The following is a 27,774-nucleotide window of genomic DNA, read 5'->3' as shown; positions in this document are numbered from 1 at the left end:
CGGAGGATAGCCTCGGGCGAGTTGTGACTACTTGTCTTGCCGGAGGTTGGCCTTGGGCCAGTCGTGACTGTCTATCCCACTCGCAGATGGCCTCGAGCGAGTCATTACTGCCTGTCCCACCTGCGGATGGCCTCAGGCGAGTTGTGACTATCTGTCCCACCTAAGGATGGCCACGGACGAGTCGTGACTACGTCTCCCGCCAGGGGTTGCCCTTGGGCGAGTCATGACTGCATGTCCCACCCGAGGGTGGCCTGAGGAGAGTCGTGACTGAATGTCTAGCTAGGTCTTGGCCTCGGTTGAGTCGTGACTGCGTCTCCCGTTGGGGGTTTGCCTCGGGCGAGTCGTGACTGCCTGTCTCGCCCAAGAATGGCCTCAGGCGAGTCGTGGTTGCCTGTCTCGCTCAGGCTTGGCCTCGGACGAGTCATGATTGTGTCTCCCGCCTGAGGGTGGCCTCAGGCGAGTCGTGACTGCCTCTCCCCCCGAGGATGGCCTCGAGTGAATCGTGACTGCCTCTCCCACCCAGGGTTGCCCTCGGGCGAATCATTACTGCCTTTCCCGCCCGGGGTTGCCTCGGGCGAGTCATTACTGCCAGTACCGCACGAGGTTGTCCTCGGGCGAGTCGTGTCTGCTTGTCCCGCCCGAGGGTGGCCACGAGAGAGTCGTTGCTGCTTGTCCCACCTGGGCATGGCCTCGGGTGACTCGTGCCTATGTCTCCTGCCCAAGAGTGTCCTAGGACAAGTCGTGACTTTTTGTCCCGTGTAGGCTTGGCCTCAAGCGAGTCGTCACTGTCTCTCCCACCCGAGAGTGGCCTCGGCCAAGTCGTGATTGCGTCTCTCGCCTGGGCTTGGTCTCGGGCGACTCGTGACTGCCTGTCCCATCTGGGCATGGCCTTGAGCGAGTCATGATTGCGTCTCACGCCCAAAGGTGGCCTCGGGCGAGTCGTGACTGCGTCTCCTGCCCAGGCTTGGCCTCGAACGAGTCATGATTGTGTGTCCCGCCCGAGGTTGGCCTCGGGCGAGTCGTAACTATATCTCCTGTCTGGGCTTGGCCTTGGGCGATTCTTGACAGCCTCTCTCGCTCGAGAATGGCCTCGAGCGAGTCGTGACTACGTATCACGCCGGGGGTTGGCCTCGGGCGAGTGGTGACTACCTGTCCTGCCTGATGATGGCCACGGGCGAGTCGTGACTACTTCTCCCACCCCGGGTTGTCCTCGGGCGAGTCGTGACTGCCTATCCCACCCGAGGATGGCCTTAGGTGAGTCGTGGCTAACTGTCCAGCCAGGGCTTGGTCTCGGGTGAGTCGTGACTGTGTCTCCCGTTGGTGGTTGGCTTCTGGTGAGTCGTCACTGCCTGTCTCGCCAGAGGATGGCCTCGGTCTAGTCGTGGCTGCCTGTCCTGCCTAGGCTTGGCCTCGGGCGAGTCGTGACTGCCTCTCCCACCCGAGGGTTGCCTCAGGCGGACTGCCTGTTCTGTCTTGCCTTGGCCTCGGGCGAGTTGTAACTTTGTACCCACCGGGGTTGGCCTCAGGCGAGCTATAACTGTGTATCCCACCTGGGGGTTGGCGTTGGGCGAGTCGTGACTGTCTGTCCCGCCCGTGGATGACCTCAGGCGAGTCGTTACTGCCTGTCCCGCCTAGGCTTGGCCTCGGACGAGTCGTGACTGTGTCTCCCGCCCGAGAGTGGTCTAGGAAGAGTCGTGACTGCCTGTCCTATTTTGGCTTTGCCTCGGGCAAGTCATAATTGTCCCTCCCACCGAGGGTTGGCCTCGGGCGAGTCGTTACTGCCTCTCCCACCCGATGGTGGTGGTGCACGTGGGGACGGCAAAGGTAGGCCGATCGTGGGGGCGGTGCGCTCATCTCCTCGAGGAAGCTATCACCGCAGGAGGAGAGGGAGACAAGGAGGCACTACATATTTGTGACATGTCTTTAATTGGATACACCTACAAAACAATTATAAATATTGCATAAAAAATAAAATACATGCAAACAATAATCGTGTAAATTTCAAACTCATATTTACCATGCCATGATCTAGGTAAAGTAAAACCCTTCATTCAACACTATATATTTGTGACATATCTTTAATTGGATATAGCTCGTCTGTTTTAGTTTCAACATCACCGTCTCGCTTTAGAAAGTTGAATTGAAAAACATTTTCTATGTGGACACGACCTCCAGGTTGGCACTTTATATTTGTCTGTTTAAACAAATTTTTTTGTTGCAACAATAACGGACGGAGGAGGGCAGAACGAGGGAGGGGCAGAACGGGTGGCAACATACCCCCTTACATTCTTCATAGTAGTAGAGATTTTTCTGCGAACGAACTCGGGTGCATGGTCAGACGAGGCGACGTACGAGAAAACTCAAGTTTTAAATACTGTAGTGATTAGTTGAACAAAAATAGTTAATAGCATATAATATTAGCTAGGGAGTGCTTAACACACTAGAGATAATAGTTAGCTGCTAAAATTAGTTGATGACATCCAAACAGTCTAGATAGTAATTTAGCTATTATCTATTTTAGCAAATTAGCTAATAGTTAGATAACTATTTTTTAGCTAGCTAATTTCACTTAGTCAACTAAGAGGGTGTTTAAATGCACTAGAACTAATAGTTAGTTTGCTAAAATTTGTCAGTGGAATTAGCTAGATAACAAATAACTACCTACCTATTAACTAATTTACCAAAAATAGTTATGGTGCGTTTGGTTGAATGTACAAAGAGGGATGAAATGAGACGACCACGTTTTCTATAGTGTTTGGTTGAGAGTCAAGCGGGGGTGATGTGAACACCGGAGTGATTTTTGGGGGCGGCGTGATCCCAAAAAATTGAGGGGACGGTGGCGCCCCCGACTCATCTTACTTTAACCTCAAACCAAACACACCCTTAATAGTTGAACTATTAGCTAGAGTGTTTGGATGCATCAACTAATTTTAGCCACTAACTATTAGTTCTAGTGCATTTAAACAACCTCTAACTATTAGCTCTAGTACGTTCAAATACCCCTTTAGGGAGTGTTTGAATGCACTAGAGCTAATAGTTAGTGGCTAAAATTAGTTGGAGACATCCGAACACCCTGACTAATAGTTCAACTATTAGCTATTTTTAGTAAATTAGTTAATAGTTAGCTATCTATTTGTTAGCTAGCTAATTCCACTAGCAACTTTTTAGCTAACTAACTATTAGCTCTAATACATTCAAACACCCCCTTAGTCTATTAGCTAGCTAACTAATAGTAGCTAATGGATCCCAGGGCCTAAGCTGCAACATTTGAATGCGAGGGACACCTATTTACAAACAGACGCCTAATCCAACAGCAACGCATGTTTCCAAATTCTACTACACAAAAGCTAGAGAATTATAGCTGGCAGTGTGCTAAACGAAGGTCTCATGTCATCATGATTCATGCATCAGTCTCGTTAAGTCCAAAATCCGTCCAGTCCAAATGAAGCATTGCACCGGCTGGGGAAAGAGCAGACGCATTAAGCCCAAGGAAAATGAAGCAGAGTGATCATTACTTTACTGGCGTGTAACTTTTAGGAAAGGCGCAGAATGGTTACCGTGTATTTTCACTTTCTGTCACCTTTTGTTAGTCCTTGCAGGCCCTCTCCTTAGCCTCTTTAACCTAGTGAGAGGGACGTCATCTTCAGTTTGTGAGGACACGCCTTCCAGATCATCTGAAAAGGGATTTTTTTTTAGTTCATGCAAGAAACAACTGATAAAAAATAGGGAAGCTCAGCGGGTATGATGGTCCTACCATCGCGGTTTTTTTGGGGCTTTGATGGGGTGCCACTTGAAATTTTCTTTCGCTTGTGGACAACCTCCGGCATATCCTGAACATTCTGAGTACAGAATATGGACAACTATTTATCTCCATGGCTTTGATCTTGAGCAAAGAGGAATTGTGTTATATGATTTAGGGTTACTAGCTACCTTCACAAATTCATCTTGAGTAATCATCTGAATCTCGTGGTTCTCATGCCTCATTTCCTCCTCCGGTGTACCTCCTTGCAGGGCAGCCTTTTTTTGTTCATCATGTCCAGATCTCTTCTCACCTATCACAATGATGTCTGGTCCCGCTTGTTGTTCAGGAATCTCACATTTGCCATTGAATGGTGGCATGTAGCAGAACCTGAAATTCAGAACATCAGGGCTTAAAAACTATATAAAAAGTAATACCCATGTATAAACTTTAGTGAACCAAAATCATAAACTCACATTGTATAAACCACGCAATTGCAATGTTACATGTATCTAAAAATAGTTTGGAACATATAATAATTTGAGATCCCTATTCAGACGATGAGTACTAAAACTGATACATGAACAACTGAATGCTTATCCACTAAGGTGAGAACTGAGAAGCCAGCAAGATATCAAGATTAAAAAAAGAAGTGATATGATGTGGTGTGATGGTAGCTAAGTGTTCAATGGTAAAATTACTACTTATATCCATCTATGATCGTCTGTGTATGATTAAAGAGAGCATAGTCACCTGATCTAAAAGAAAGATTAATGCTAACTAAAAGAAGTGCTCTAGTGTTAACGTGTAAACCAATCAATTGTGTCATTACAGCTTAACAGTAAAAAGGGCACGATATCAAAATCATGACTTCATCATGTTTGAAAATCCTTCATGACTGCCTCATACAAACCATTCCTCAGGAAGATTGTCTACATTGAAGCCTGCATTCAACATTCTCCATTTACGACAGCTGTAGCACTGAACCCAGTCAGAATCAGTATTGTGGTGCTCATCCCCTTTTCTCTGGATGAAGACAGCAATGAAAGAATCTACAATTAGAACTTCGTTCATACATAATATAGACATTCAGCTTCTGATGAAAAGTATAATCAAAGAATCAAAGATTGGAAAGAAAATGCAATCCTCCCACCCCACCCCCACCCCCACCCCGCTAAGGTTAAGGCATTAGTATGAACATTTAGCACTTCATGACCCCACATGCACGAGAAGTAAGGCACATTAATTTATTCCAGAATAAAACAAAATCATAACCCATACCAGCGTGAGACTGTCAAATTTCGTATCCCAGTATTCATCCACTTTCCTACCAAGCCACTCCTCCAGTTTAGCATACATTTCACAATCTTGAAATCCCTGTTTATTGTTCAGAACCCATGAATTACCATCTTCATCATCCTGCCAAAGAACAGAGCAGTTAATTACATAGATATTAGGCTAAAGGAGAACCGAGTTTCTTGCTCAACCAAAAACAAAGAATAGGGTATTCATGGTGTAAACATACAATGAGATTTGTGATATCTGCAACTCCTATTACTCCACGCCCCATGTCAGTACTATGCTTTTGGCCTCCAACCCGCTTGTAAGACTGAAAAGTGAAACACATAATCATAAGTACAGCAAAACAAACATTTACAGCTAAATAAAGTTGGACAAAGAACTTTCGATGTAATTCCCGCAGCTAGATGTTACATCTAACACGTCTATTTTCATTTACAACATAAATCGAGCCACAAATCACTCTTGAGTCTCAGAAGGCAGAGTAACTATTAAAGCCAGAACAGCTAACCTCACCTCTATCAAACGACCATGCCAATACAAGAAGATTCCACAGTTTGTTCTGTCCCATTCTACCTTGCTCCTTCCCAGAGTCAATATAATAGTCCTTTCCATAATTTCACCAGACACAACAGAAGTCTTGTTAAGGGTCTTCGCCAACGGGCGGCTTTTGACCTGCCATGTAAAAAACCCAGAAAATGAAAACAGGCAACTATAACATAAAAATAAATGACACAAGAGTAGCAAAGAGTATTCAAGAAAGAATATTTACCAAAGACCCTTGGACAGATATCTTCATCCGAGGATTCAAGAACATAACTTCCAGATAGGACTGAAGAGAATAATCCAACAGCACCTAAGAATACAATTCATAAAAGAAGTGATTCAATGCACAGAAGAATCGTAAATATGACATTAAGAACCATTGAAACTATGACATGAACAAAGAATACGGCTGGGTTCCAAATCAACCATGCACAAGGTTCAGTGTACTCAAATGTTTGAGTACCATCATGCATCATCATCACAGTATATATAAAAACATGAAAGCTACAGTATCCCATCAGAAAGCTACAATGAACTTCTGGATCCTACAAGGCGAAATCAAAATACATCCCTAGGAGTCATGTTTACTATGGTTGTCTTTTGCCTCAGAGATCAAAAGTAAACTAATGAAGAGTTAGAGTTACAGAGCATACCTTGTTACTTGTTTGTCCTGGACGTGATCTGACTCTTCTTGAACGGATTAATATGTCTCCACGACCATGGTGCACAGGATTTTCTGAAGACTTACCAGAATTCCACTCCAATGTGTAATCAGTACCCCATGTGTCTAAATTCCATATGTAGATTTGTGTCCCAGTATCTTCACCAAATAGGCCCAACTTTTCTCCAATGAAATACTCGTTGAAGGAAGAAAAATTCTTAATAGCGTTCAAGTTATATTCTGCAGTAGCATCAGACTGCACACTCAAATCAACTTCCATATACTGCCCTTCCTTTCGATATGCCACCACAGGGATCTCAAGATTCTGCAGCGAATTATTCAGTTTAACGATCCTCAATAGAATATTAAAAGGCAATATTCTGAGGGAGGCAGGGGAGATGGGGAGCAATAAGAACAATACATACATCCTTTTCTTCATTAAAAGACTGAGAAAGAAAGGCCACCGATCTGGAGGATTTAGTTTGTGTGAGAACAATTGCATCTTTTCCGAGTTTCATAGCACCAGTCTACATGTACCGCAAAGAAAATAGAAACAAAATTAGTAACAACAGCAATCTTCATACAATATAACTCTGTATGCGAACAAAAATGATCAGCTGAGACTGCATGCATGATTGAATCATTGAAGTACTGTTTGCAGCGCTAGGACAGCTATGAATCATGGAACCAGAAACTCTGAACTGATAATTGTAATATTCACCAGGTCGTCCAAGTCGGTTCGGGAAAATAGCGATTAATCGCCAAGTCATCCGACTAATCGTGATTAATCACGATTACTCGCCCAAGTCGGTCAGCCAGCAAGTCGTCCGACTTGAAAACATTGAAACAAACAATAGGCATTTTCATTCATGTGAGCTTTTAAGGCAGAAATGATGGAGTGTATATCAACTTGAAGGATAGCGCCAGGCAGGAAAGAAAAAAGCTAGCTAACAGAAATGACGAATGTAGATATTTATCAATGAACATATCTTCTGCGACTGTTGAATAATATAGAAACAAATTCTCAGTGTCACACAACTAAGAGCCTTCAGATAAAACTGCTTCAGTCCCGTGAAAATAATACTCCCTCCATTCCACATTATAAGACATTTTGGTTTTTCTAAATACAGAACTTTTGCTATGTACCTAGACATAGTGCATATCTAAATATATAGCAGAAGTTATGTATCTAGAAAAGCCAAAATGCCTTATAATTCGGAAGGAAGGTAATAGAAAATGTTGTGTTCATCACTGGAATTTGAAAGTTTAGGTGAGATAAAGCACCACATCACCGAAGATAGGACTACAGTGCAATCTAAAACTGTGCCTTTGAGTAGAAACACTGAAATAGAGGAAGATGAAGCCATCTTCAACTGAGAACTTTCTACCTTGAATCCAATGCCAAATCTTCCAATCTGATCCTCACGATGTCCATTTGGTCGTTTATGGCCAAAAGAGATCATTCTCATGATGTCAGGATATGTCATTCCATGTCCATCATCAATTACAGATAAGACAGGAATTTTCTTCTGTGCTTTCTTTGAAAACAAATGCTCGATGGAAATACTCAACCTTCCATGATATAAATAACAATAAGAAACAAGTAATTAGCATCAATGTTTCTAAGGCGTCGCCTAGGCGTCCAGGCGGTAGGCCAGTGCCCAGAAATCCTAGGTGCCTTGCCCACCTAGGCGCCACCTAGGCGTCCAGGCGGCGGTCCAACGCCTTGCCTCACCTTACGCAGTTACGCTTTAAAAACACTGATTAGCATGGTGAAATAGGAATAACTGAAAATAGAAAATAAACTACAAACATACAAGACAGTTTGGTGTCTCATGCAAGAGAATTCTGAAAACTACAAATAGAACATGTTGACACTATGGTGACTCTTTAAACTAGAGTTTGATTTTTCTGTTAAGAGATCATTTTCTTTTTCTTTCAAATATAAACAAACTGAGAACCTCTTACAGCCACATACTCACATGAGAATATTTCAATTTTAAAAAGGCTAATACAGCACAACACATTACACAGATTATAAACAGGACCCAAACTGATTGCAAAAATAAAAGAACAAAATATTCTGATTACAGAATCCTGAAAGATGAGCATACCTTGATGCACCAGCATCTCTGGAATTATCAATGAGCTCAGCTATCGCTCCAAATATCCAGCTAGCATGTGTCTGACTAAGTGTTCGCAGATAACTAGGGTCTGCAACAATGAAATTTTTGGTAGGAGAAGCCATTCTCTTTTTTACCACCGGATTCAAAACTCTTGGGCTGTCTTCAACAGATTCACATGGAGAGGATTCCAGAACTAGTCTATGGTGTTCTGTGACGAAAGGATCATAATGCTTAGGTGAAGTTTCCATCTTCTTGGGCTTCAGTAAACTATCACAGACCTCCTCTTTAAAGTGTGGTGGCTTAGAGTTTCTTGAACCATATTGAAAGTCACTCTTAAAAGGCCTCTTTGAAGCATTCATCACATTACTATTCACACGTTTCCCTGATGTCATGAAGGAAATACGGTGTAGTTTATTGCATATCAAGTTCAACCACGTGTGACACAACACAATTAAAAAGTAATGATCCAAATAAAGAATCAAACAGAAGATAGCTCAAAAAATTTGGCTAGTCTGGAAGGTGCCAATGTGAAGACTAGATTATCACTGTATGCAGATGATGTAGTCTTGTTTATCAAGCCTAGAGAGGAGGAGCTAAACTGTGTCAAGCTCATTCTTGACTGCTTTGGGGAAGCTTCACGCTCAGTAACTAATTTGCACAAGAGTTGAGCAATCCCAATAAGATGTGAAGATGATTTGCTGCATGAAGGGTGTAACATTCTATAAGCTCCTCTTCTTCCTTCCCTTGCACTTATTTGGGGCTGACTATTTCAGATAAGAAGCTTAACAGGAATATATTGATGAATTGGGTTGACAAGATTGCAGATAGACTGCCTAATTGGAAAGCTAGGCTCCTCAACCTTGCTGGAAGGACAGCCCTTGTGCGCTTTGTGCTTTCAGCCATGAACGTCCCTAAGTGGGTGATTAAAGCAATTAATAAAGTGAAAAAAGGATTTATGTGAAGAGGGAGAAAGGAGGTGAATGGAGGAAGATGCCTCGTGGCCTGGGATAAAGGGCATGTTTGGTTCAACTTTTTTCTGACCAGCTTTTCTAAGAATCTGGTTGTGGAGAGAATCTGGCTGTGTAGAGAATCTGAGTATCGTTGCGATTATGTGCGGAGGAAGATGAAGGTGTCCATAGGGTTCAAGATCTAGAAAGTGACGGATTCCTACCGATTATGTGTTTATATTGATTTTAGATGGTTTTGACCAAAACGAATTTTATAAAAGCTGGCTGAAAAGCTGAGCGTTTGGCAGTCTGTAGCAGCTTTTGGTGGCCAGAAGCTGGAAAAAAGCTGAAACAAATAGGGCCAAAGTCACAAGACCCTTAAAGCTTGGAGTGCTTGGGATTCCTAATTTACAATATATGTGTTGGGCCCTTCAAACCAAATTTACACCATACATCATCTGCATACAGTGATAACCTAGTCTTCAAAAATCTTGTCAACAATTTCTTCTCTTATGGGATGCTTTAGGTGAGGTGCAACTTTCTCAGGAGGAAGACCACCATGTTTGGAGACTTGAGGCCTCGGGGTTGTTTACTTCTAAATCATGTTACAATGTCTTATTCTTCGGCTCTATTGTTTTTGAGCCATGGGAGAGATTATGGACGACTTGGGCCCCTCCTAAATGCAAGTTTTTTCTTTGGTTGGCAATAAGGAACAGGTGTTGGACAGCTGACAGGTTGCAGAAGAGGGGATGCTTGGTGCCTATGGCTTCAAAGAAACAGAGCAGTGTTTCATGGAGAGTCTCCATCCTTACCTAGAATTTTTTAGATGTTTCTCGGATGAGTGTGTTAGCTGGGCAATAGCAGGAGCTAAGGAGCTTGAGAGCCTAGGCTTAGTTGTAGCTCTGGCCGAGGTCGGGTCAAGTTACGGTTCTAGTTTGTAATTTCCTTCGGGTTTTTGTGTAGGGGCCTTGGGAGAGACTTGCTCAGCAAGATCTCCTTTTTGTAAGGTTTTTATTCCTCTCTAATATATAAGATGTGCAGTTCTCCTGCGCGTTCGATTAAAAAAAGGAAATGACTTGACATCACCCACATAAGCGAACTGTCAGTGATGAAATTGATATGACAAAATGTACTCATGTAGGGCTACTGAATTATCTAAAAGAGTTGTTTTCAAGGGACATCACAGAAAACCCCATACCAGATGTTCCTGCCATATGTTTGCAATCTCCAGGGCCATTTTGTCCACACTCATACAAGAGCACCGCATGCGGAAAACTTGAGCATTCATCAGGTTCAGGAGCAAGTATGTGGAAAGTTGAGGACCCACATCTAGCAATAGCAGCCTTCACAAACAACAAAAACAGATTCACTAGATTGTGTGAACAAAATACAGCCACATAAAATCTGCCTAAAGTATTTTAGATGATTTTCATACAGCACATCGACCCCCTCTCCCTCACCACCTGTTGGGGAAATAGATCGGCACCAACCGTATTTTCAACGTTGTAGTTGACAGCAAAAGCGAAAGGGCCTCTAGCCTAGTGATTAAGGGCTTCTGAGTAGCACCTCTAAGTCCCGGGTTCAATTCCCCTCCGGTGCAAATTTTTCGGCTTGGTTAAAAAAATTCCCTCGTTCTGCCTCATCCGCTCTTGGGTTATGATGTCCTATGCGCCACCCTCCGGTTGGGCCGTTGCAGAGTGAATGGTTGACACCGGCTCGTTAGTGATGGAGTCGAGTTCGAGGATTTTCTCAGCGGGAACCAGTGTTTCGGTCTCTTCTTAGCCATCAATGGGCTGTGTGCATCCTTGAGTGCCAACCCCAGGCAATATACCAGGAGGGCAGTCATTCCCTCCTCGCCCGATTTTTTTGTAGTCGACAGCAAGAGGTAGCCCATCTGCCCATGGTATAGAATCCCATCCTCAGGGTGGCCAGTGACCTGCTCCAAGGGAACCCATGGCAACCCTTCTGGAGGTAGACTTCCAGAACCATCTAGAAGTTTACTGTCAGATCAAGGATGGATCAGGTACTGACCCAGGAAGGATGGTTCCCAAAGCCTCCTAGAGGTAAGAGGCAACATAAGCAGATGTTGTGGCGTGCAGGGGTGGTGGTAGTTGTGGGGGGGGGGGGGGGGGGGGGGGTGGTTGTATGTTATGCTGTTCCATACCAAAGGCAAGGCTGTAAAGATACACAGAAAGTGTAAGAGTCCTCAGCTGTAAATACCAAGACCCCTAATTTGAAATCCATTCACTGTAACGAAATGTGTTTTGCTATGGGATTCTGTGCACGGTCCTCTTTAGCCTTCCAGAAACTGGTTTGATCCAATGCCTCAAAGTACCTTGTTTACATCATCAACACTAAACTTTCTTATTCTTCTTAAATCTTAATCCAGATGCCCATGTCCCTGTACACTTTTTGTAACAACTTTAGCTACTCACGTAACATCCAAAGTGACAACTCCGGGATGGTTAGTAGGTTTGTCTCTAATTCTTTCAGAGAACAATTATACAAACTGAAAAGTAGCCTTCTTGTTTAGTATCTTTATTCTTTATGTAGAAAATAGTTTACCCTTTTATTTTCTGAAAGGAAGCGCATGAATTTTCCCCATTCAGATTTCTGACGACTGTCTTCAGGATAGGGAAGCAGCAAAAATTTTGGGAAATCACTCTTTTGGTAAGCTTTAATTGGCACAAATGCAGTAACTGACCAAATGATCGGCCTGCAAAAGGAAAGAATACTTGTGATGTTTTAGGGCACTGCTGCAACCAAAACATCCATATATGCATGATTACAACAGACACATAATGGTTTCAGAGATAGTTGACCATAGGGACAACAGTGTTGCACATTGCACTAAACTAGTGAAAAGGCCATGTGTCCACAGTTAACTTAAATGGTGTTGATGTGCAATAATATGTTACATAAACATGAACCATCCCATGTTTTTACCAACAGTTCGGTCCAAATACACAAAGTACTTAATGTAACTAAATTGTCATAAAAAATGTCAACTTACACTTCTATGGGAAGATCATAAACTTTGGTGCGGCATATGTTCTTACAATCCTTTTGCAACAACACATAATTCAGGCCGCCACCTACCATAAAAATTGTGCTCTTTAGGCTAAATCTTGTATAAATTTATTCTATTATACAAATATAGTTAGGGAAAAAAGTCAAAAAGAGGAAACAAAGTTCAAGTTTAAGAAAAATCACAGATTGGAATGAAGTTTAATGGACAATACATGTTCATACTTCATAAGAGAATTTAGACCCATCCCAAAGTTCAAGCCACATTACATTGATGAGCAATTCAATATACATGGTTACAACTTACAACTGATAATATGCACAAAGTAAATGTGGTACATTATAAAAACTGAAGTTACAGTACAGTTCATACAGAAGGGCGCAAGTAATTTTGAGCTGTACAAGGATTTGCAGAAATGTCATCCGAATTTGTTATGGAAAACCCAGTCTACAAAAAATATGTTATACATTATAACACGGTAACAAACTGACGATTATCCATGACTCTCGTACCTTCATTTTCATGTGGTTGCTCATTCAAATCAAATGTCTCACTTCCCATTTTTTGCTTTACCTGCTAGAACAGAATGAACATTGCCATGACAAATGGTTATATTCGAAGATAAGGTAATACACCTACAATTAAAACAACTGAGGTAATAAACCTTCATCTAAACTTAACTGAAATCAAGCCTAAAAATGCGCTGAAAGTCAATCAACTACATAGTTATCAAGGCGATAAGGCGAGCAACCCCCTTTTCACCTTTTAAGCAGAAAGGCATAAGGTGAGGCGATGTCTTACTCATATATAAAGATAGGAAAATATAGAGAGTTAAGATGAGGTGTTTACAGAAATATAATATTATATATGTTAGAATTGTATTAGGGTTTGGGGATTCTCGTTGTACATGTACACTCTTGCCCCTCTGTACTGGGCCAGGCTCATCTCCATGTGACTATTAATATTCAGCCCCACCCTATCCTAGGGTTAGGGTTACAACAATCAACATGGTACCAGAGCCAAATTAGGTTTCCTCCTCCCAGCCGCCGCCACCCCTCCTCCCTCTCCCAGCCGCGCCGCCACCGCTGGCGCCGCATCCTCTCCTCCCTCCCAGGCGTGCGGCCAACCGCTCGTTCGCCTGTGACCGTTCGGCCGTTCCATTGACGCCGCGCGCCGCTGTAGTTTCGCACCGTCGGCCGTCGCAACTCGTAGCCTCACCCCTCACAAGCTTGCGGTGCTGCGCGCTTGCGCCGCCAACCCCTCCGACCCCGAGCTCGTCCCCCCGCCGTCGCTCGCGTGTCGCGGATTCGTCGTGTCGGGTGATCGGGTCGACCTCCTCTCCAGGTCGTTGCCGAGTGCGCCCTGCCCAGGACCGCCGCCGGCCATCCCCGACCACTGCCACCTTCTCCAAGTCGTCCCGACCGCCGGCGTTCCCGCGCTCGGCCGTTGCGCCACCGCCGGCGTCCCCACGCTAGGCCACCGCGCCGGCACCCGACCGCCGCGCCCAGCTCCTATGGACGACCCTGCCGGCTCTGCCCACCACCCCACGGGGGTTGCCGCTGCCACCCACCCGACAGCGGCAGCGGTGGCCGCAAGCCTCGCCGCCCCGGCTGGCCCGACCGACGTAGTCGTCGTGCGCGCAGGGCCTCCTCTCCAACAGCGCCACCGCGACCCTTTCGGTCGCTACTCCGTTCATCTCCGGCCTCGGGCCACTACCCACCATCCTCCCGGCCGCACACCGACGCTCCTCTCGCTCCCCACCAGGTTTTTCCACCCCCAACCCCGTGTGGACGGAGGCTACCCCATCCCCGCAGGCCACTGCGCCTGCGTCTGCCACGCTCGTCGCCACTCCAAGTTGTCGTTGTCGCCTCCTAGGAGCGCCAGCGCACCGCCTCCCTGGCCCTGGAGCATGAGCGGGCCACGAGCACCGCCATGACCGCTCAGCTGGCCACCGCGCAGCGCCTCATCCACGGGCATTCACCGGCGGGTCTTGACGCACCACCGCCCACCCCAGAGGCCCCCACGCCTCTGGGCTCGATGCCGACCACGTCGCCGCTCTTCACGCCCAGGTTGCCGGCCTCCACAACATCCGGTCCCTCGTCTCCATAGTGCTGGACCCAGCATCCTCCCACTAACCTCGCTGGCGGGGGCAGGTGCTACTCACCCTGCGTCGCTTTGTGCTCGCCAACCACGTCCTCGACGACATCGTCGACCCGCCGTCCCCAACCTGGTCCCTGATGGGCACTGTGGTGCTCTCATGGCTCCACGGCACCATCATCGTCGAACTCCAGGACATCATCCGCGACCAGGCGCACACGGGCCGCCAGGCGTGGCTCGCTCTTGAGGAACAATTCCTCGGGAACCGTGATGCTCGAGCTCTACACCTCGACGCTCAGTTCCACGAGTTCTCCCAGGGGGTCCTCTCTGTGGAGTACTGCCGCCAGATGAATGGCATGGCGGACACCCTCCGCGACCTCGGCGATCCAGTGGCAGACCGTACCTTGGTGCTGAACCTCCTGCGTGGCCTCAGCCCCCGCTACGGCCACCTGAAGGCGCTGATCAAGAGGATCGTCCCTTTCCCCACCTTCCATGCCGTGAGGAATGAGCTTCTCCTTGAGGAGCTCACCATGACCTTCGAAGCTCACACCCCGGCACCGGCCCTCAACAGCACCACTCCTGGCACCCAGGCGTCTCCCGGGGGCAGGCCCGCCGCGCTCCGTCGACCGGGACCCACGCTCGGCCCCCTGCTGCGCCTCCTACGGGCCCTCATCAGCATACCACCACCGACGGTGGCCGTCGCCTTGCAAGGGCGGACGTGGGGGCGACGGCTCCTCTCGTGGAGGTTCCACCGGCCGGGGCGGCGGCCAGAGTTGGTCGTCGTTCTACAACCCTTGGACCAGCACCATCTCCATGTGGTCGGGTTAGGCCCCCAACGCCTCCCGTCCTCCAGTGCCGGCTCTCCTGATTACGCCGCACGCCTACGGCATGCCTCCATACGGCGTGCCACCTCCGACCCCGGCCCCGCCTCAGCTCCCGCCTCTGGGGTCGTCTACCACGACATCATGGTCCTCGTTCATTGCCGGCTGGGACCCTACCGCCCTCGCCTCCGCCTACAGCACCATGGCTTTGGCCCCACCGCCTTCCGACGGGTCATCTACTCCGGTGCCTCCTATCACACCACCCCCACACGGGCATGCTCTCTCGCTCACACCCACCTCCTCCCACACACCCTACCTCGATCGTCGTTGGAAACGGTTCCACTCTTCCGGTCACCTCTGTAGGTGCCTCGGTACTCCCTGGACCGTTCTACCTCAACGACGTTCTCGTAGCCCCTCACATCACTCACAATCTCCTTTCTGTCCCTCGGTTCACCACCGACAATTCTTGTTCCATTGAGTTTGACACCCTACCGGTTTTCTGTGAAGGATCTAGCCACCAGGACCCCTTTCGCCCGATGTGACAGCGTCGGTCCCCTCTACACGCTTCGGCCGTCGTCCACCGGCGCGTCTCCACCTCCCGTCATGGTCTCCACCACCACCTCCACCACTTGGCATCGTCGTCTTGGCCACCCAGGACCTGGCGTCATGACCAAGCTTTCCAGCACTTTAGACTCTTCTTGTAATAGGGGACATTTTGAGGGCCTTTGCCATGCATGTCAACTTGGCCGCCATTCCTGTCTCCCTTTTACCACCTCTTCTTCTAGGGCTGAGCAAGCTTTTGACCTAGATCATTGTGATCTATGGACCTCTCTTGTACTCAGTCTCTCTGGATACAAATAATATTTGGTGATTTTGGATGATTTTTCTCATTTCCTATGGACTTTTCCTCTGCGATTGAAATCCGACACATTTACCACCCTCACTCACTTCTTCGCCTGGGTCTCCACCCAGTTCAGTCGCCCGATCCACGCACTACAGTGTGACAATGGCCGAGAGTTCGACAATCATGCCTCTCGGTCGTTCTTCCTCACCAGTGGCGTCCAGTTGCGCCTCTCGTGCCCATACATCTCTGCCCAGAACGGTCGAGCAGAGCGCATGATTCGCACTACCACCAACATGATCTGCTGCCTCCTCTTCCAGGTGTCTCCCTGCCAGCTACTAGGCAGAGGCCCTACACACAGCTACACACCTCCTCAACCGCCTCCCATCAAAGGTGGTGAAACACCCCACCCCACACTTCGCCCTTTACGGCACGACCACCTTCGGGTGTTCGGTTGTGCCTGCTATCCCAACACCTCCGCCACTGCCCCTCACAAGCTGTCTCCCCGCTCCACTCACTGCCTCTTCCTTGGCTACTCTCCTGACCACAAGGGGTATCGCTGTCTTGACCTCACCTCCCATCGCATCATCATCTCTCGTCATGTCGTCTTCGACGAAGATGTGTTTCCCCTTGCTGGCTCCTCACCACCCACCGATCTCGACTCCCTCCTTGAGTCTGATCCGAGTACCCCGGCACCTGGCCTCGCACCATTACCCGCACCTCGCACAGCTTCAACGCCCTCTCATGTGGTCCCAACGACCCCATGCCTACCACATATGGCTTCGCCACCCCCACTCGCACGCCTGCCTGCGCCAAGCACGGCCCCGTCGACCCCACCTGCGCTACGCGCGGCCCCGTCGACGAGCGAGACCCGCTTCGCCGACCCCGCCATCGTCTACCACTTCCGCGAGAGCGCTCCTCCCTCGGCGCCCACGGACCCGGGGCCCTCAACGCGCGCAACCCACTTCGCCGACCCCGCCGTCGTCTATCATCGACGCGGCCCGACCATGCCCGTGGCCCCTGAGCCGTCAGTGTACCACCCTGTCGCCATTCACCACGACCCCGAGCACACTCACCCCATGGTGACTCGTGTCGTCGGTGTTCTTCGGCCTGTCGACAGGCTGATCCTGGTCGCTGATACGACCGCTACTCCCCTGGACGCCTCCCCGGTCCCCTCCTCCGTCCGCACCACCCTCGCCGACCCTCACTGGCGTCGGGCCATGGAGGAGTACGCGGCCCTGTTGGCCAACCACACCTGGGACCTGGTGCCACGTCCTCTCGGCACCAATGTGGTCACTGGCAAGTGGCTTTTTCGCCACAAGCTGACTTTGGATGGCTCCCTCGACCGCTACAAGGCCCGCTGGGTTCATCGGGGCTTCACCCAGCGTCCCGACGTGGACTACGATGAGACCTTCAACCCCGTCATCAAGTTCGCCACAGTCCGTGTCGTCCTCTCTCTCGCCCTCTCCTAGAACTGGGTGATCCACTAGCTCGACGTCAAGAACGCCTTCCTTCATGGCACTCTGACGAAAACTGTCTACTGCAACTAGCCCACCGGATTCGTCGACGCCGCCAACCCAGACCTGGTCTGCCGGCTGAACCGCTCACTCTACGGCCTCAAGCAGGCGCCGCGGGCCTGGTATAGCCGCTTCGCCACCTATTTGGCCTCCATCGGCTTCGTCGAGGCCAAGTCGAACACATCTCTCTTCATCTACCGGTGGGGCGATGACGTCGTCTATCTCCTCTACGTCGACGACATTGTGCTCACGTCATCCACCGCCGATCTCCTGCCACGCACGATCGCTGCCTCCAGCGGGAGTTCGCGATGAAGGACCTGGGGCCTCACCACCACTTCCTCGGCATCACTGCCGAACGACGGCCCTAGGGTCTCTTCCTGCACCAGCGTCAGTACGCCATCGACATTCTGGAGCGGGCTGGCATGTCCGACCGTAAGCCCTGCTCCACGCCTGTCGACACTCAGGCGAAGCTCTCTAAGGACAACAGGCCCCCGGTTGCCGACGCAACGTCTTACCGGAGCCTGACAGACGCGCTCCAGTACCTCACCTTCTCCCGGCCAGACATCGCCTACGCCGTTCAACAGGTGTGCCTTCATATGCACACACCACGGGAGCCCCACCTCACCGCTCTCAAGCGGATTCTGTGCTACCTCCGGGGCTCCCTCGACCACGGCCTCCTCCAACCATCCTCGACGTCGGAACTTGTGGTCTACACCGACGCTGACTGGGCTGGCTACCCCGACACGCGCCGATCCACCTCCGGTTATGCCGTATTTCTGGGTGCCAACCTCGTCTCTTGGTCTACCATGCTTCAACCCGTCGTCTCCCGCTCCAGCGCAGAGGCCGAGTACAGCGCTATGGCTAACGGCGTGGCCAAGGCGTCCTGGATGCGCCAGCTCCTCCACGAGCTCTACAGCCCCCTCCAGCGCGCCACCCTTGTCTACTGCGACAACGTCAGCGCCGTCTATCTCTCCACCAACCCCATGCAACATCAGCGCACGAAGCATGTGGAGATCAACCTACACTTCGTCCGGGAGCATGTCGCAGCAGGCGACGTTTGGGTTCTCAACGTCCCCACAACGTTGCAGTTCACCGATATATTCACCAAGGGCCTGTCGTCCAGTGTCTTCCTCGACTTTCGATCCAGTCTCAACGTTTGTACAGGATAGAGTTGTGACTGCGGGGGGGGGGGGGGGGGGGGGGTGTTAGAACTCTATATTCAGCCCCACCCTATCCTAGCAAATCTATTCATCACCTAGGTTGATGGATCCAACAGTCCATCACCTGGACCGCCCGGCGCACCAGCCCGACCGAGCCAGCCTCCCTACTCAAGCCGGCTCGCCCGCACGCGCCCACCCTCGAGTCGAGCCACCGCACCTGTCTGCTCTACCATGCACGCGCCCCCCACACGAGCCGAGCCGAGTCGGGATATAACAACTTATCGAGCATGGATGACTTGATGTTTCTTGTACGCTGGATGACTTAATGGTACCTGAACGTTTGAATGTCTTAATTTTGCCTAGAATGACTGAACTAAAAACAAGGAATGTCTAAAACATGAAAAAATGATTGAAAAACGAAAATGACTTTATGTTACCTAGATGCTAGAATGACTTAATGTTGTCTAGAATGACTAAACCAAAACAAGAAATGTCTAGGAAAAACATGAAAGAATAACGGAAAACAAGAATTACTTAATATTTCCTAAAATGACTTAATGTTTACTAGAATGACTTAATATCTGGACTCCGGAATGACTTAATGTTACCCGGAATGCAGAATGACTGATAAACAAGAACAACTTAATGTTGCATGGACGCTGGAATGTCTGATTCGGAAGGGGAAATGACTTAACAGACACACGGGCCTGTGGAGCCAACGAGTGCGCGACGGGAGCCGCGCGGTCTCATAGAGCCGACGCGGGGCACAATGGGAGTCGTGCGGGGCACGAAGCTGCGCACGAGGACGGAGCCACGCTGGTTGGCTCGGTGCTCGGTCGGGTGCACCGAACGGTCCAGGACCGTCGGGTGCATCACCCTAGGTGATGAATATATATATATATATATATATATATATATATATATATATAATTAGGACCTGAAATACTCTAATGGGTCTCTAACATAAAGAACTCAAAGAATCCAATATTTTCTTTGAATTGTAAACTGTCAGAAGATGTTAGAAAGAAAAAAAAGAAGTGGAAAAGAAAAGGAAAAAATGGTATGTACTTTTATTTGGTGGCCCATCTAGAAGCCCATTAACTCAGCACAAACCCAGGTTCCACCACAGCCACACACACCCTAACTTTTTCACTACTCCAGCAGCCGCTGCCAATTCTACGCCTTCTAGGCTCGCAGCGCTGGTGTGGTGCTCCATCTTCGGCTCCCTCCCCCCCCCCACTCATGCTCGGCACGCAAGCTCGATCACGGCATCAGCGGCTCCCCATCCCGTCGCACGTCTGCAACCTTTGCCACGCCATACGTCCGTGGGCAAGGCGAGTTGGACGCCTTGCCATCTATGCACGCCTAACGCTTAAGCGACGCCTTAATTAGGGAAATTTGGATTCATGTCATCAAAAGAACACATCTTCAGATATATACCATCAAAAGATTGAAATAGTATAGAAGTCTACCATCCTGTTTATACCGTTAGCTTGATCATTAGTTCTGTTGTTTTTAATACCGAATCAACATGTATGAACTCTCAACTTTGTGATTCCCTTGTTCTTGACTTGTAAATGAGTCAACAAGGTAAGGAAGGGGGAGGGTGGTCTGGTCGAGGCCTCTCGCTGCTACTCCTGGTGCCGCTGTTGTACTCAATCCTGCCCGAGGAGATACGACGTGAGCTATAGGGGAGGACCTGCCATTGGTAGGCGCCTAAAAGCATGTGGGTGCAGTTCAAGAAGGTGTGTGTGGTGACATCACGGGTAAGGCACCGGCAGACATTATGTTGGTGTTGCGCCTAGTGCCTAGTGCCATTGGCAATGAAGTTGGTACATGAGGACCAACTACGCCTGTCGAATGACACTGCTGATCTGATGCATTCGAGCAATTGGCGAACCAACGCGCTGAGGACGTGTCGGCGCGCGTATGTGTGGCTGGTGAAGCTGGTATAGTCACCAGAAGTAGTTAGTGAGAGGAAGGAGGGCGTCATGTTTTTCTTCAAGCATGTGGGTGTGTGGTGGGCATGCGGCCTCCTGGGGGGTGTGCTTCCCAATCTCCCTGACCATGGCCTTCTCGACGTCATACCTTTCAAGTTAACGTGGAGTTCACATAAATGCTAAGCATCCAAAAAATACATCTTTTGATGGTATATATCTAAGATGAATTCTTTTGATGGTATAGATCTATAGATTAGTTCTTTTGATGGTATGGATCCAATTTTCCCTAATAAGTATGATCAATTATCCAAAGTTGAAGAAGAAAATGAAGCCAAAATATAATACATTCCTAGTCCAAGCCAAGAGGCATGTAGAGGTCCACAGCTATTATTAGGATATAGCATAATTACTCTTCCTACTAGATCAAGTGAGCAGGCTACAAGATGATTTTTCCTTTTCATAACCCATGGGGGAAGTTCTACTGAAATTAAAAAAAACTGACACCTGCCAGCAGATCATTTACAGCTAAGTGCCAAATTACGTGCCCAGGAAATGCTTCAAACTTCAAAGTAACCTCAAAATGGAACATATACCAAGAGAACGAATAGTAACTTTTGGCATTCCCACCAAACTATCACAATCGCATACTCAGTACTACACAAACTAAATAAGTAATACAAACCCGACCCAGGAGGTATGCGTCCAATGCAAAATCCATGGTCACAAATAAGGCCAAAAGGCCGTGATCCACCAAACGAGCCCCTAATACACCTTCAACATTGCACCAATTCTACCAATAACGCATCAAGATCAGCACCAAGCGGCAAGCGCTCGAAATCACGACCACGGAAGGAAATATTGGTCGCTTGTTTGATTCCATTCGAATCCGAGATCCTAGCAAACACAGCATTCAACTGAAAATAAACGCACCCAAGAGCACCAATCTAAACCACGTAAACATACAGAGAAATTAATACATACAAACTCTTACAAAGCGGAGTCCCTCACGAGAACTGCGGCCATTTTCGAAACTTGAATGCAAATTTTCGCGGTCACAAACAAATCAGTTAACTCTTTTATAAAGGAAATTAGTTAAGAGAGGAAATGACCACCGATTACGCACCGATTTACGCAAACAACGTAGTGTGACGTCGAGGCGAAAGCACCAAACCCCCACCACCACTGCGGCACAAAACCCCACCCCAAGCAGGACAACGAGCAGGCACCGGCGCACCGCAATCAGGCCACGCCCAAATATCCCAGACGAAGGGTAACCGAACACCGTTGCGCGCCGCCGGAACCCACGAGCCCCAGAGGCCAAAGAGAAAAGCCCGAAATCAACGGCGCAGTCGCGCGGTCACTTCAGAGTTAAGACTGGAACAAAACGTGGAGAGTGGGCAGGATTACCGGCGGCAAAGGCGGGGCGAGGGAGAGTGGGTTTACAGGCAGGCAGGAAGACAGAAGACCACAATGCGGAGGAAGCCGGAACGGCGGATGGCTGGCCCCGAGGATACTGTGGAGCGGCACGGGTTTGCCCTTGGGTGGTGGTAATCCACGGGCATTTGAGCTTTGCTACGTGCGTGGTGGATCAAGGATCATATAAGGTGCAGTTATGCTATTCCTGATAGGTAGTATTATATTTAGGTCAATCTAATAGATTATATAATCCATATCTAAACAAACATCTAAATTATAGATTTAGATTACATAATCTAATATCTAAATATGATAATCTCATATTTTCTTAAGAGTAGTTTATTTTAGATTATTTTTTAAAAGAATCACGTTATATAGTTAAAAATTACTAAAACTGCTATCGACTTCTATTCTACCAGCGTGCATATCTTCTCCATCGTTAGCTACGTGCACGTCTCTCCGGGCTCCAAGCTGCCGCCCCCTGACTTCCACCAAGTATGATATTTGTACACCTGTTCTATTTTGAAATTCAAAAAAAGTTGCTTTAGCGTTCAGTCATTGTTTGCAACCTTATTAGGGGTCGGTTGTAAATTAGAGGCGATCCATAGGGAGGAAATTTCTAAATAGTAAATGATTTTCTCTCTATAGATCATGTAATTCTCTTGTCACCAAACCAGTCTTTAATGAGATTGTAGATAGGATTTTTTTTCTATGCGTCAAGGTATTTAATAGAAGAGAGAAAAATTGTATCTTAAGTAAGATATTGCTTCGACATGATATCTTAGGTTATGGCAAAAAAAATGTTTGGACCTATTCTTATCAATGGTGACATAAACGGTAGATGAGCGGCGAGCTCTGTTTAGGGTCTAGACATGTTTAAACGTGTTCAGCAAGATTAAATAGTTTTTCACTAACCTTTTTTAAGTAAACACAAAGCTTTTGATGTCCTCTCCATTTAAACATGTACCTAGAAAAGAAGAGTAAATCCACAAATATATTTGTTTAGTGATACAAAACTGTGATAAACGGACAACAGCTCTGACATTACACATTACATATCCATATAACCAAAATGACCAATTCAAGACATCCAAACCCACCCCTAGTTGAGCTAATTATAGAACAACAACTAAAACAGGCTAGAAGAAGATATAGTCATATATAGAAACTGTAAAAAAACCAAAGGAAAGAAGGCAAGCTCAGGTAGAGAAGGTGACGAAACTCTAATAGTAACAGGACAATGCAGTTGAGCCTACCGCATTTTGGCCCTATCAAGAAAAGGACCCAAAACTAGGCTAAACAACGTTTAAATCCGTTTAAACCTGTTCCATTTAGGTCATTTAGACCGTTTATACAGGTCATCGACTATTTAAACGGGTCAACCGTTTAGTTCCCATTGACGTCTTACCACCCCTATTGAGGTCCAGATATCCGTGAGTTCCTATTGACGTCTTAGTAGTGTCACACCCGGTTTTGAAGGTAAACCAAATACGAACCATGTACGTGTCAGGATCAGAAATTCACGTACACAGCGATTACATAAACGACTCATCATAGCACAATGCTTCAAATAACAATAAAGAGTAAGTAATAATAATATTAAAGACTAGAGTTAGAACTGGGCAAAAAAACTCGTTACCCATTACCCAAATCCGATTTACCCGAACCCAAACCCGAATTACCCGATCACTATTTCGGATAGCAAGTCACAAAACCCGTTTTTAGTTTGGGCAATTCAGGTTACCCATCTTGGTACCCAATTTTCCATATTTTACCCAAAATTATACCAGTCGCTCGCAGATTTGGCCCAGCCCAATAGGCAAACGGCCTAACGCAGTAACACCCTAACCCACTCAGACCAGGCTGAGGCACCCTGCGGGCCGCGGTCAGACAGTCAGGCGGGCCACTGAGGCCGGTAGGCTCGTGTACCACTTTCTGACTCTCTGGCCGGCTGGCCCAACACGGGACACCCTCACAGTCACTAGGTCAGCTGGTCAGCCCTCACCCTCACGAACCGCCGCCGCCTGGCTCACCCACACGGACTACCGCCGCCCCACGCCCTCACCCACGCAGCCACGCTCCCAAGTCCAACCCACGCCGCGCAGCACAGGGCCAGCGGGCAGCTGCCCAGCCGAGTAGCCGACGGCCGCCGCCTGAGACCGTAGCGGTAGCGGCCGACCCCGACCCGCCAGCAAGCTCGAAGCTCTTCAGTGCAGGAACCAGGAGGCAGCAGCCAGCAGCGCCCGTGCCTGGTGGCTGGTGTGTAACTGTGTGGTGCGGCCGTGCAGGGAGCAAGTGAGCAACCGAGCAAGCAGGAAGCAGCAACAATAGCCAGCAGCCGTGCGACCGTCAGTGGTCAGCCTGTGCTTGGTGTTTGAAACTTTGAACATGCGTTTGAAACTTTGAACTTTGAACATGCGGAGCAAGCAGAAGCAGCAACCGTCATCCAATCAGTGGCTACTGTTGCATGCAGTTATGCACATACACGTGTACCTTTTTTTCATTTTTGGTTTTACCGCTATCGAGGGATGACAATTTTATCCGAGGGTTCGGGTATCTATGGATATCCGACCCGTCGGATTCGGATTCAGGTACGAAATTTAACCCGCGGGTCTCACCTATACTCGACCCGTGATAAAATCGGGTCGGGTATGGGTTTTATCTTTCACCCGCGGGTCCTGACGGATATCCGAAATTAAAAGTATATGTATTTTTAGCCCACCAAAAACCGATAATCGATGGGTACGGGCACGGGTACAAAATCCTACCCGCGGGTATAGTCGCGGGCGGGTATGAGTAATGCCCGCGGATATTTACCATACCCGATCCGAACCCGACCCATTGCCATCCCTACCGCTATCTACCATGGGACATTGGTTATTTGGTATATTGTTGCATGCGTTTTTCTACAATTCGGTTATTTCGGGGAAACCCGAACCCGTACCTGATTTTTCGGGTACCAAAGTTTCGGGTACCCACTTATTTCGGGTATACTTCGGATAACGGTTCTTAAAATCCGAATTTTAGAAACCTGAATTACCCGGCCCAAATTTTTCGGTAACCCGAATGCCCAAGCCTAACTAGAGTCATTTACACAATATAAATCAAAGTACACAGAGTAGAAACGTAGCCAACGTAAACTAGGGGTCAAAACGGGTTGGGTATACCCGTCGGGTACCGGATACGGGTAGTGTAAATACCCGTTTTTTCGGATACGGATTCAGGTAGTTTTATATTCGGGGCGGATACGGGTAATACCCGGATACTGTAGCTTCAGATTCGGGTCGGTACGGAGCAAGGACTGCCAGGAAAATACCCGGATATTCGGGTCGGATACGAGTACCCTTTTTCTTTTTCTGCATAATATAGTTATAAAATCATAACTTTTACATATGAAATCGGATGAAGATAAAGTTTATATAAAGATTGTAGAGCTTGAAGAGATCTATAATTTTGTAATACATCAATTTTTTGTTTAAACATATCTTTAGACCAAAATCATTGAAATAATGTCCAAATTTATATCAAATTAATAGACTTTATCATTTTTATGTTGGGGCTTAAGGTTATCTCCATGTGGGAACTTAAGGTTATCTTTTTATAGACTATTTATTAGTATTGGTAACTTATTTGTATTTTTTGGTCGATACTACAATATTTTAAGGATTTAATTGTATTTTGATGATTTTCTATGACAAGAAATTAATAATACATAAATAGCCTAAAAATCGTGAAATTTTACTGAGACACAACATATGTCCATATATAACAATAAAAAATGTTTGGATCATAAGATCTAGAAGATGCTCGTGTTTCTTCCATTTCACTTTCACTTATTTGTATGAGTTACATGTGAAATAGTAAGTATCCAAGTTTCAACATAATCAGTACTTTACTTTATCATTTTCATATGAGGACTTGAGTTATCTTCGTATAAAATGTTTATTAGTTTTTGTAACTTATTTGCAATTTTTAAGTGAAACTATAATATTTTATGAATTTACATATTGTGGTGTTGGTTCTACAATGTCCTTGTGATAAGTAACTTTGAACTACATGATGTCAATTTTATCGGTTTCCTTTCTTACATTTGATCTATCATATAGATGATTATGTGTTGCTTAACTTATGTGTTTGTTGGATAGTTGGACAATTAATATCATCGGACGAACTACCCGATAATTATCTGGTACCTACCCGAGTAGTATCTGTTACCCGTTTCTTACCCGTCCCGATTATTACCCGGTCCCGCCTTGTATTCGTCCCGAATCTTAACTACCCGTATCCGGTCCTGTATCCGAGAGAAATACATTAGGGTATGATATGAGATGACTATGTATCCGGCTATATCTGTCCCATTTTCATCCCTAACGTAAACAAACCCACCACAGGTAGTTGACTAGGGAGGTCACTAGCCTAATCCTCGAACTCGTTGAATGTCCTAGAACTCCGGGAGATCCGCCTCGACGCCCTCTTCTCTTCCTTTACCTAAGCATAGATTGCACCAAAGGCAACTTGGTGTTTTTGTGAAAGCAAGGGTGAGTACACATCAACATACTCAACAAATGTCCCGTTTGGCTGAGGTGGACTAGCTTTATGTGGTGTTAGGATCAAAGCGGTTGCTTTTAGTTCGTCGGGTATTTATTATTAATAGAAGACAAGTGTCAGTACCTAGAAACTAGGGTACCCCTTATTGCTGTATAAAAGCACAGTACCCACGCAGCTACTCTTAGTCGCGTGGTAAAAGAGCTGTATGTGGGACCAGGCCATGACTCGCCCTAGCCTCGGCGACTACTCTGGGCCAGCAACAGCGCCTGACCCCACCACATGGGCGGGTCCGGGGCCACCACGTGTCCAGAAAAAGTGATATACTCCAAGGCATCAACAGTGAGTCCGGACCCCATGGGAAAGTGCCGGACCCCTATATATACGGTCCAGGCCTCCAAGTTTGGTCCAGGACCTCCACGTGTGCGAACTGGACCCCTAGAATGGGATCTGGACCCCCCGTATGGGGTTCGTACCGCCCACAGTGGGGCCCCAGGGTTCCAGGACAGAACATACCCGGGCCTTAATCAGGACCCAGGCAGGGGTCCGGAGCCGACATGTGTCCAAACCTGATCTGGTGGGACATTTGACCTTATAACATACACTCCTGCTCCCCGCCCAGGTGGAGACCCAATGCTGCCACGTGGCCTACTGCACGCGGCGTAAGCCAACGGGCGGAGCCTGACATAAAGCCTCTGGGCTACGCACGTCTTGGCATTTATTACGGATAAGACGTGTGTTTGTCCATTCCAGTGACAGGCGGCGCGCCCAGTCCACGCTGCGTGGGCCGCGCTGTTACTCACACGTTACCATAGCAAGGGCAATGACTCACCATTACTCGCGCGTTACCAAGAGAAGGGTAGCTGCCTATCAATGCTGCATGAGTTGCAGTCATCATGACTCCCGCTGATTACTCATGTGTTACTAAGACATGGGGAGCAACACAGCGTCGAGTAATGATCTTGGTGTGTTGTTAGCATTAATTATTCACATAATGTATTTCTTCCATTATGCTCCTGGGCCTGCATGTTAGGGCTCAGCATCCTTGTATGTGCCTCCCTTAAACTATAAAAGGGAAGGCACACAACGTT

General features: G+C 47.6%; 1 protein-coding gene across 2 annotated transcripts; it reads right to left on the bottom strand.

Annotated features, from left to right (window-relative positions):
• Positions 1 to 3,193: 3,193 nt before the first annotated feature.
• On the bottom strand, positions 3,194 to 22,304 carry LOC103638793 (MORC family CW-type zinc finger protein 3). 2 transcript variants are annotated; one of them, XM_008661607.3, is made up of 18 exons: positions 22,130 to 22,304; positions 12,859 to 12,919; positions 12,332 to 12,413; positions 11,884 to 12,034; positions 10,517 to 10,661; positions 8,360 to 8,753; positions 7,634 to 7,817; positions 6,671 to 6,772; positions 6,238 to 6,570; positions 5,811 to 5,894; positions 5,555 to 5,713; positions 5,265 to 5,348; positions 5,021 to 5,158; positions 4,653 to 4,765; positions 3,931 to 4,129; positions 3,755 to 3,839; positions 3,558 to 3,674; positions 3,194 to 3,459 (listed from the first exon to the last, which is right to left on the bottom strand). In XM_008661607.3, exons 2-17 carry the CDS (start codon positions 12,905 to 12,907, stop codon positions 3,577 to 3,579), a joined length of 2,400 nt encoding a protein of 799 aa, XP_008659829.1. In that variant the 5' UTR covers positions 12,908 to 12,919; positions 22,130 to 22,304; the 3' UTR covers positions 3,194 to 3,459; positions 3,558 to 3,576. The 2 variants fall into 2 exon arrangements, with proteins under 2 accessions (XP_008659829.1, XP_035818505.1); XM_035962612.1 differs by having other exon boundaries at positions 21,846 to 22,272.
• Positions 22,305 to 27,774: the final 5,470 nt, after the last annotated feature.

Source organism: Zea mays, chromosome 9 (assembly GCF_902167145.1).
Source record: "Zea mays cultivar B73 chromosome 9, Zm-B73-REFERENCE-NAM-5.0, whole genome shotgun sequence".
NCBI classification, from domain to species: Eukaryota; Viridiplantae; Streptophyta; class Magnoliopsida; order Poales; family Poaceae; genus Zea; species Zea mays.
This window is presented reverse-complemented; position numbering and strand designations above follow the sequence as displayed.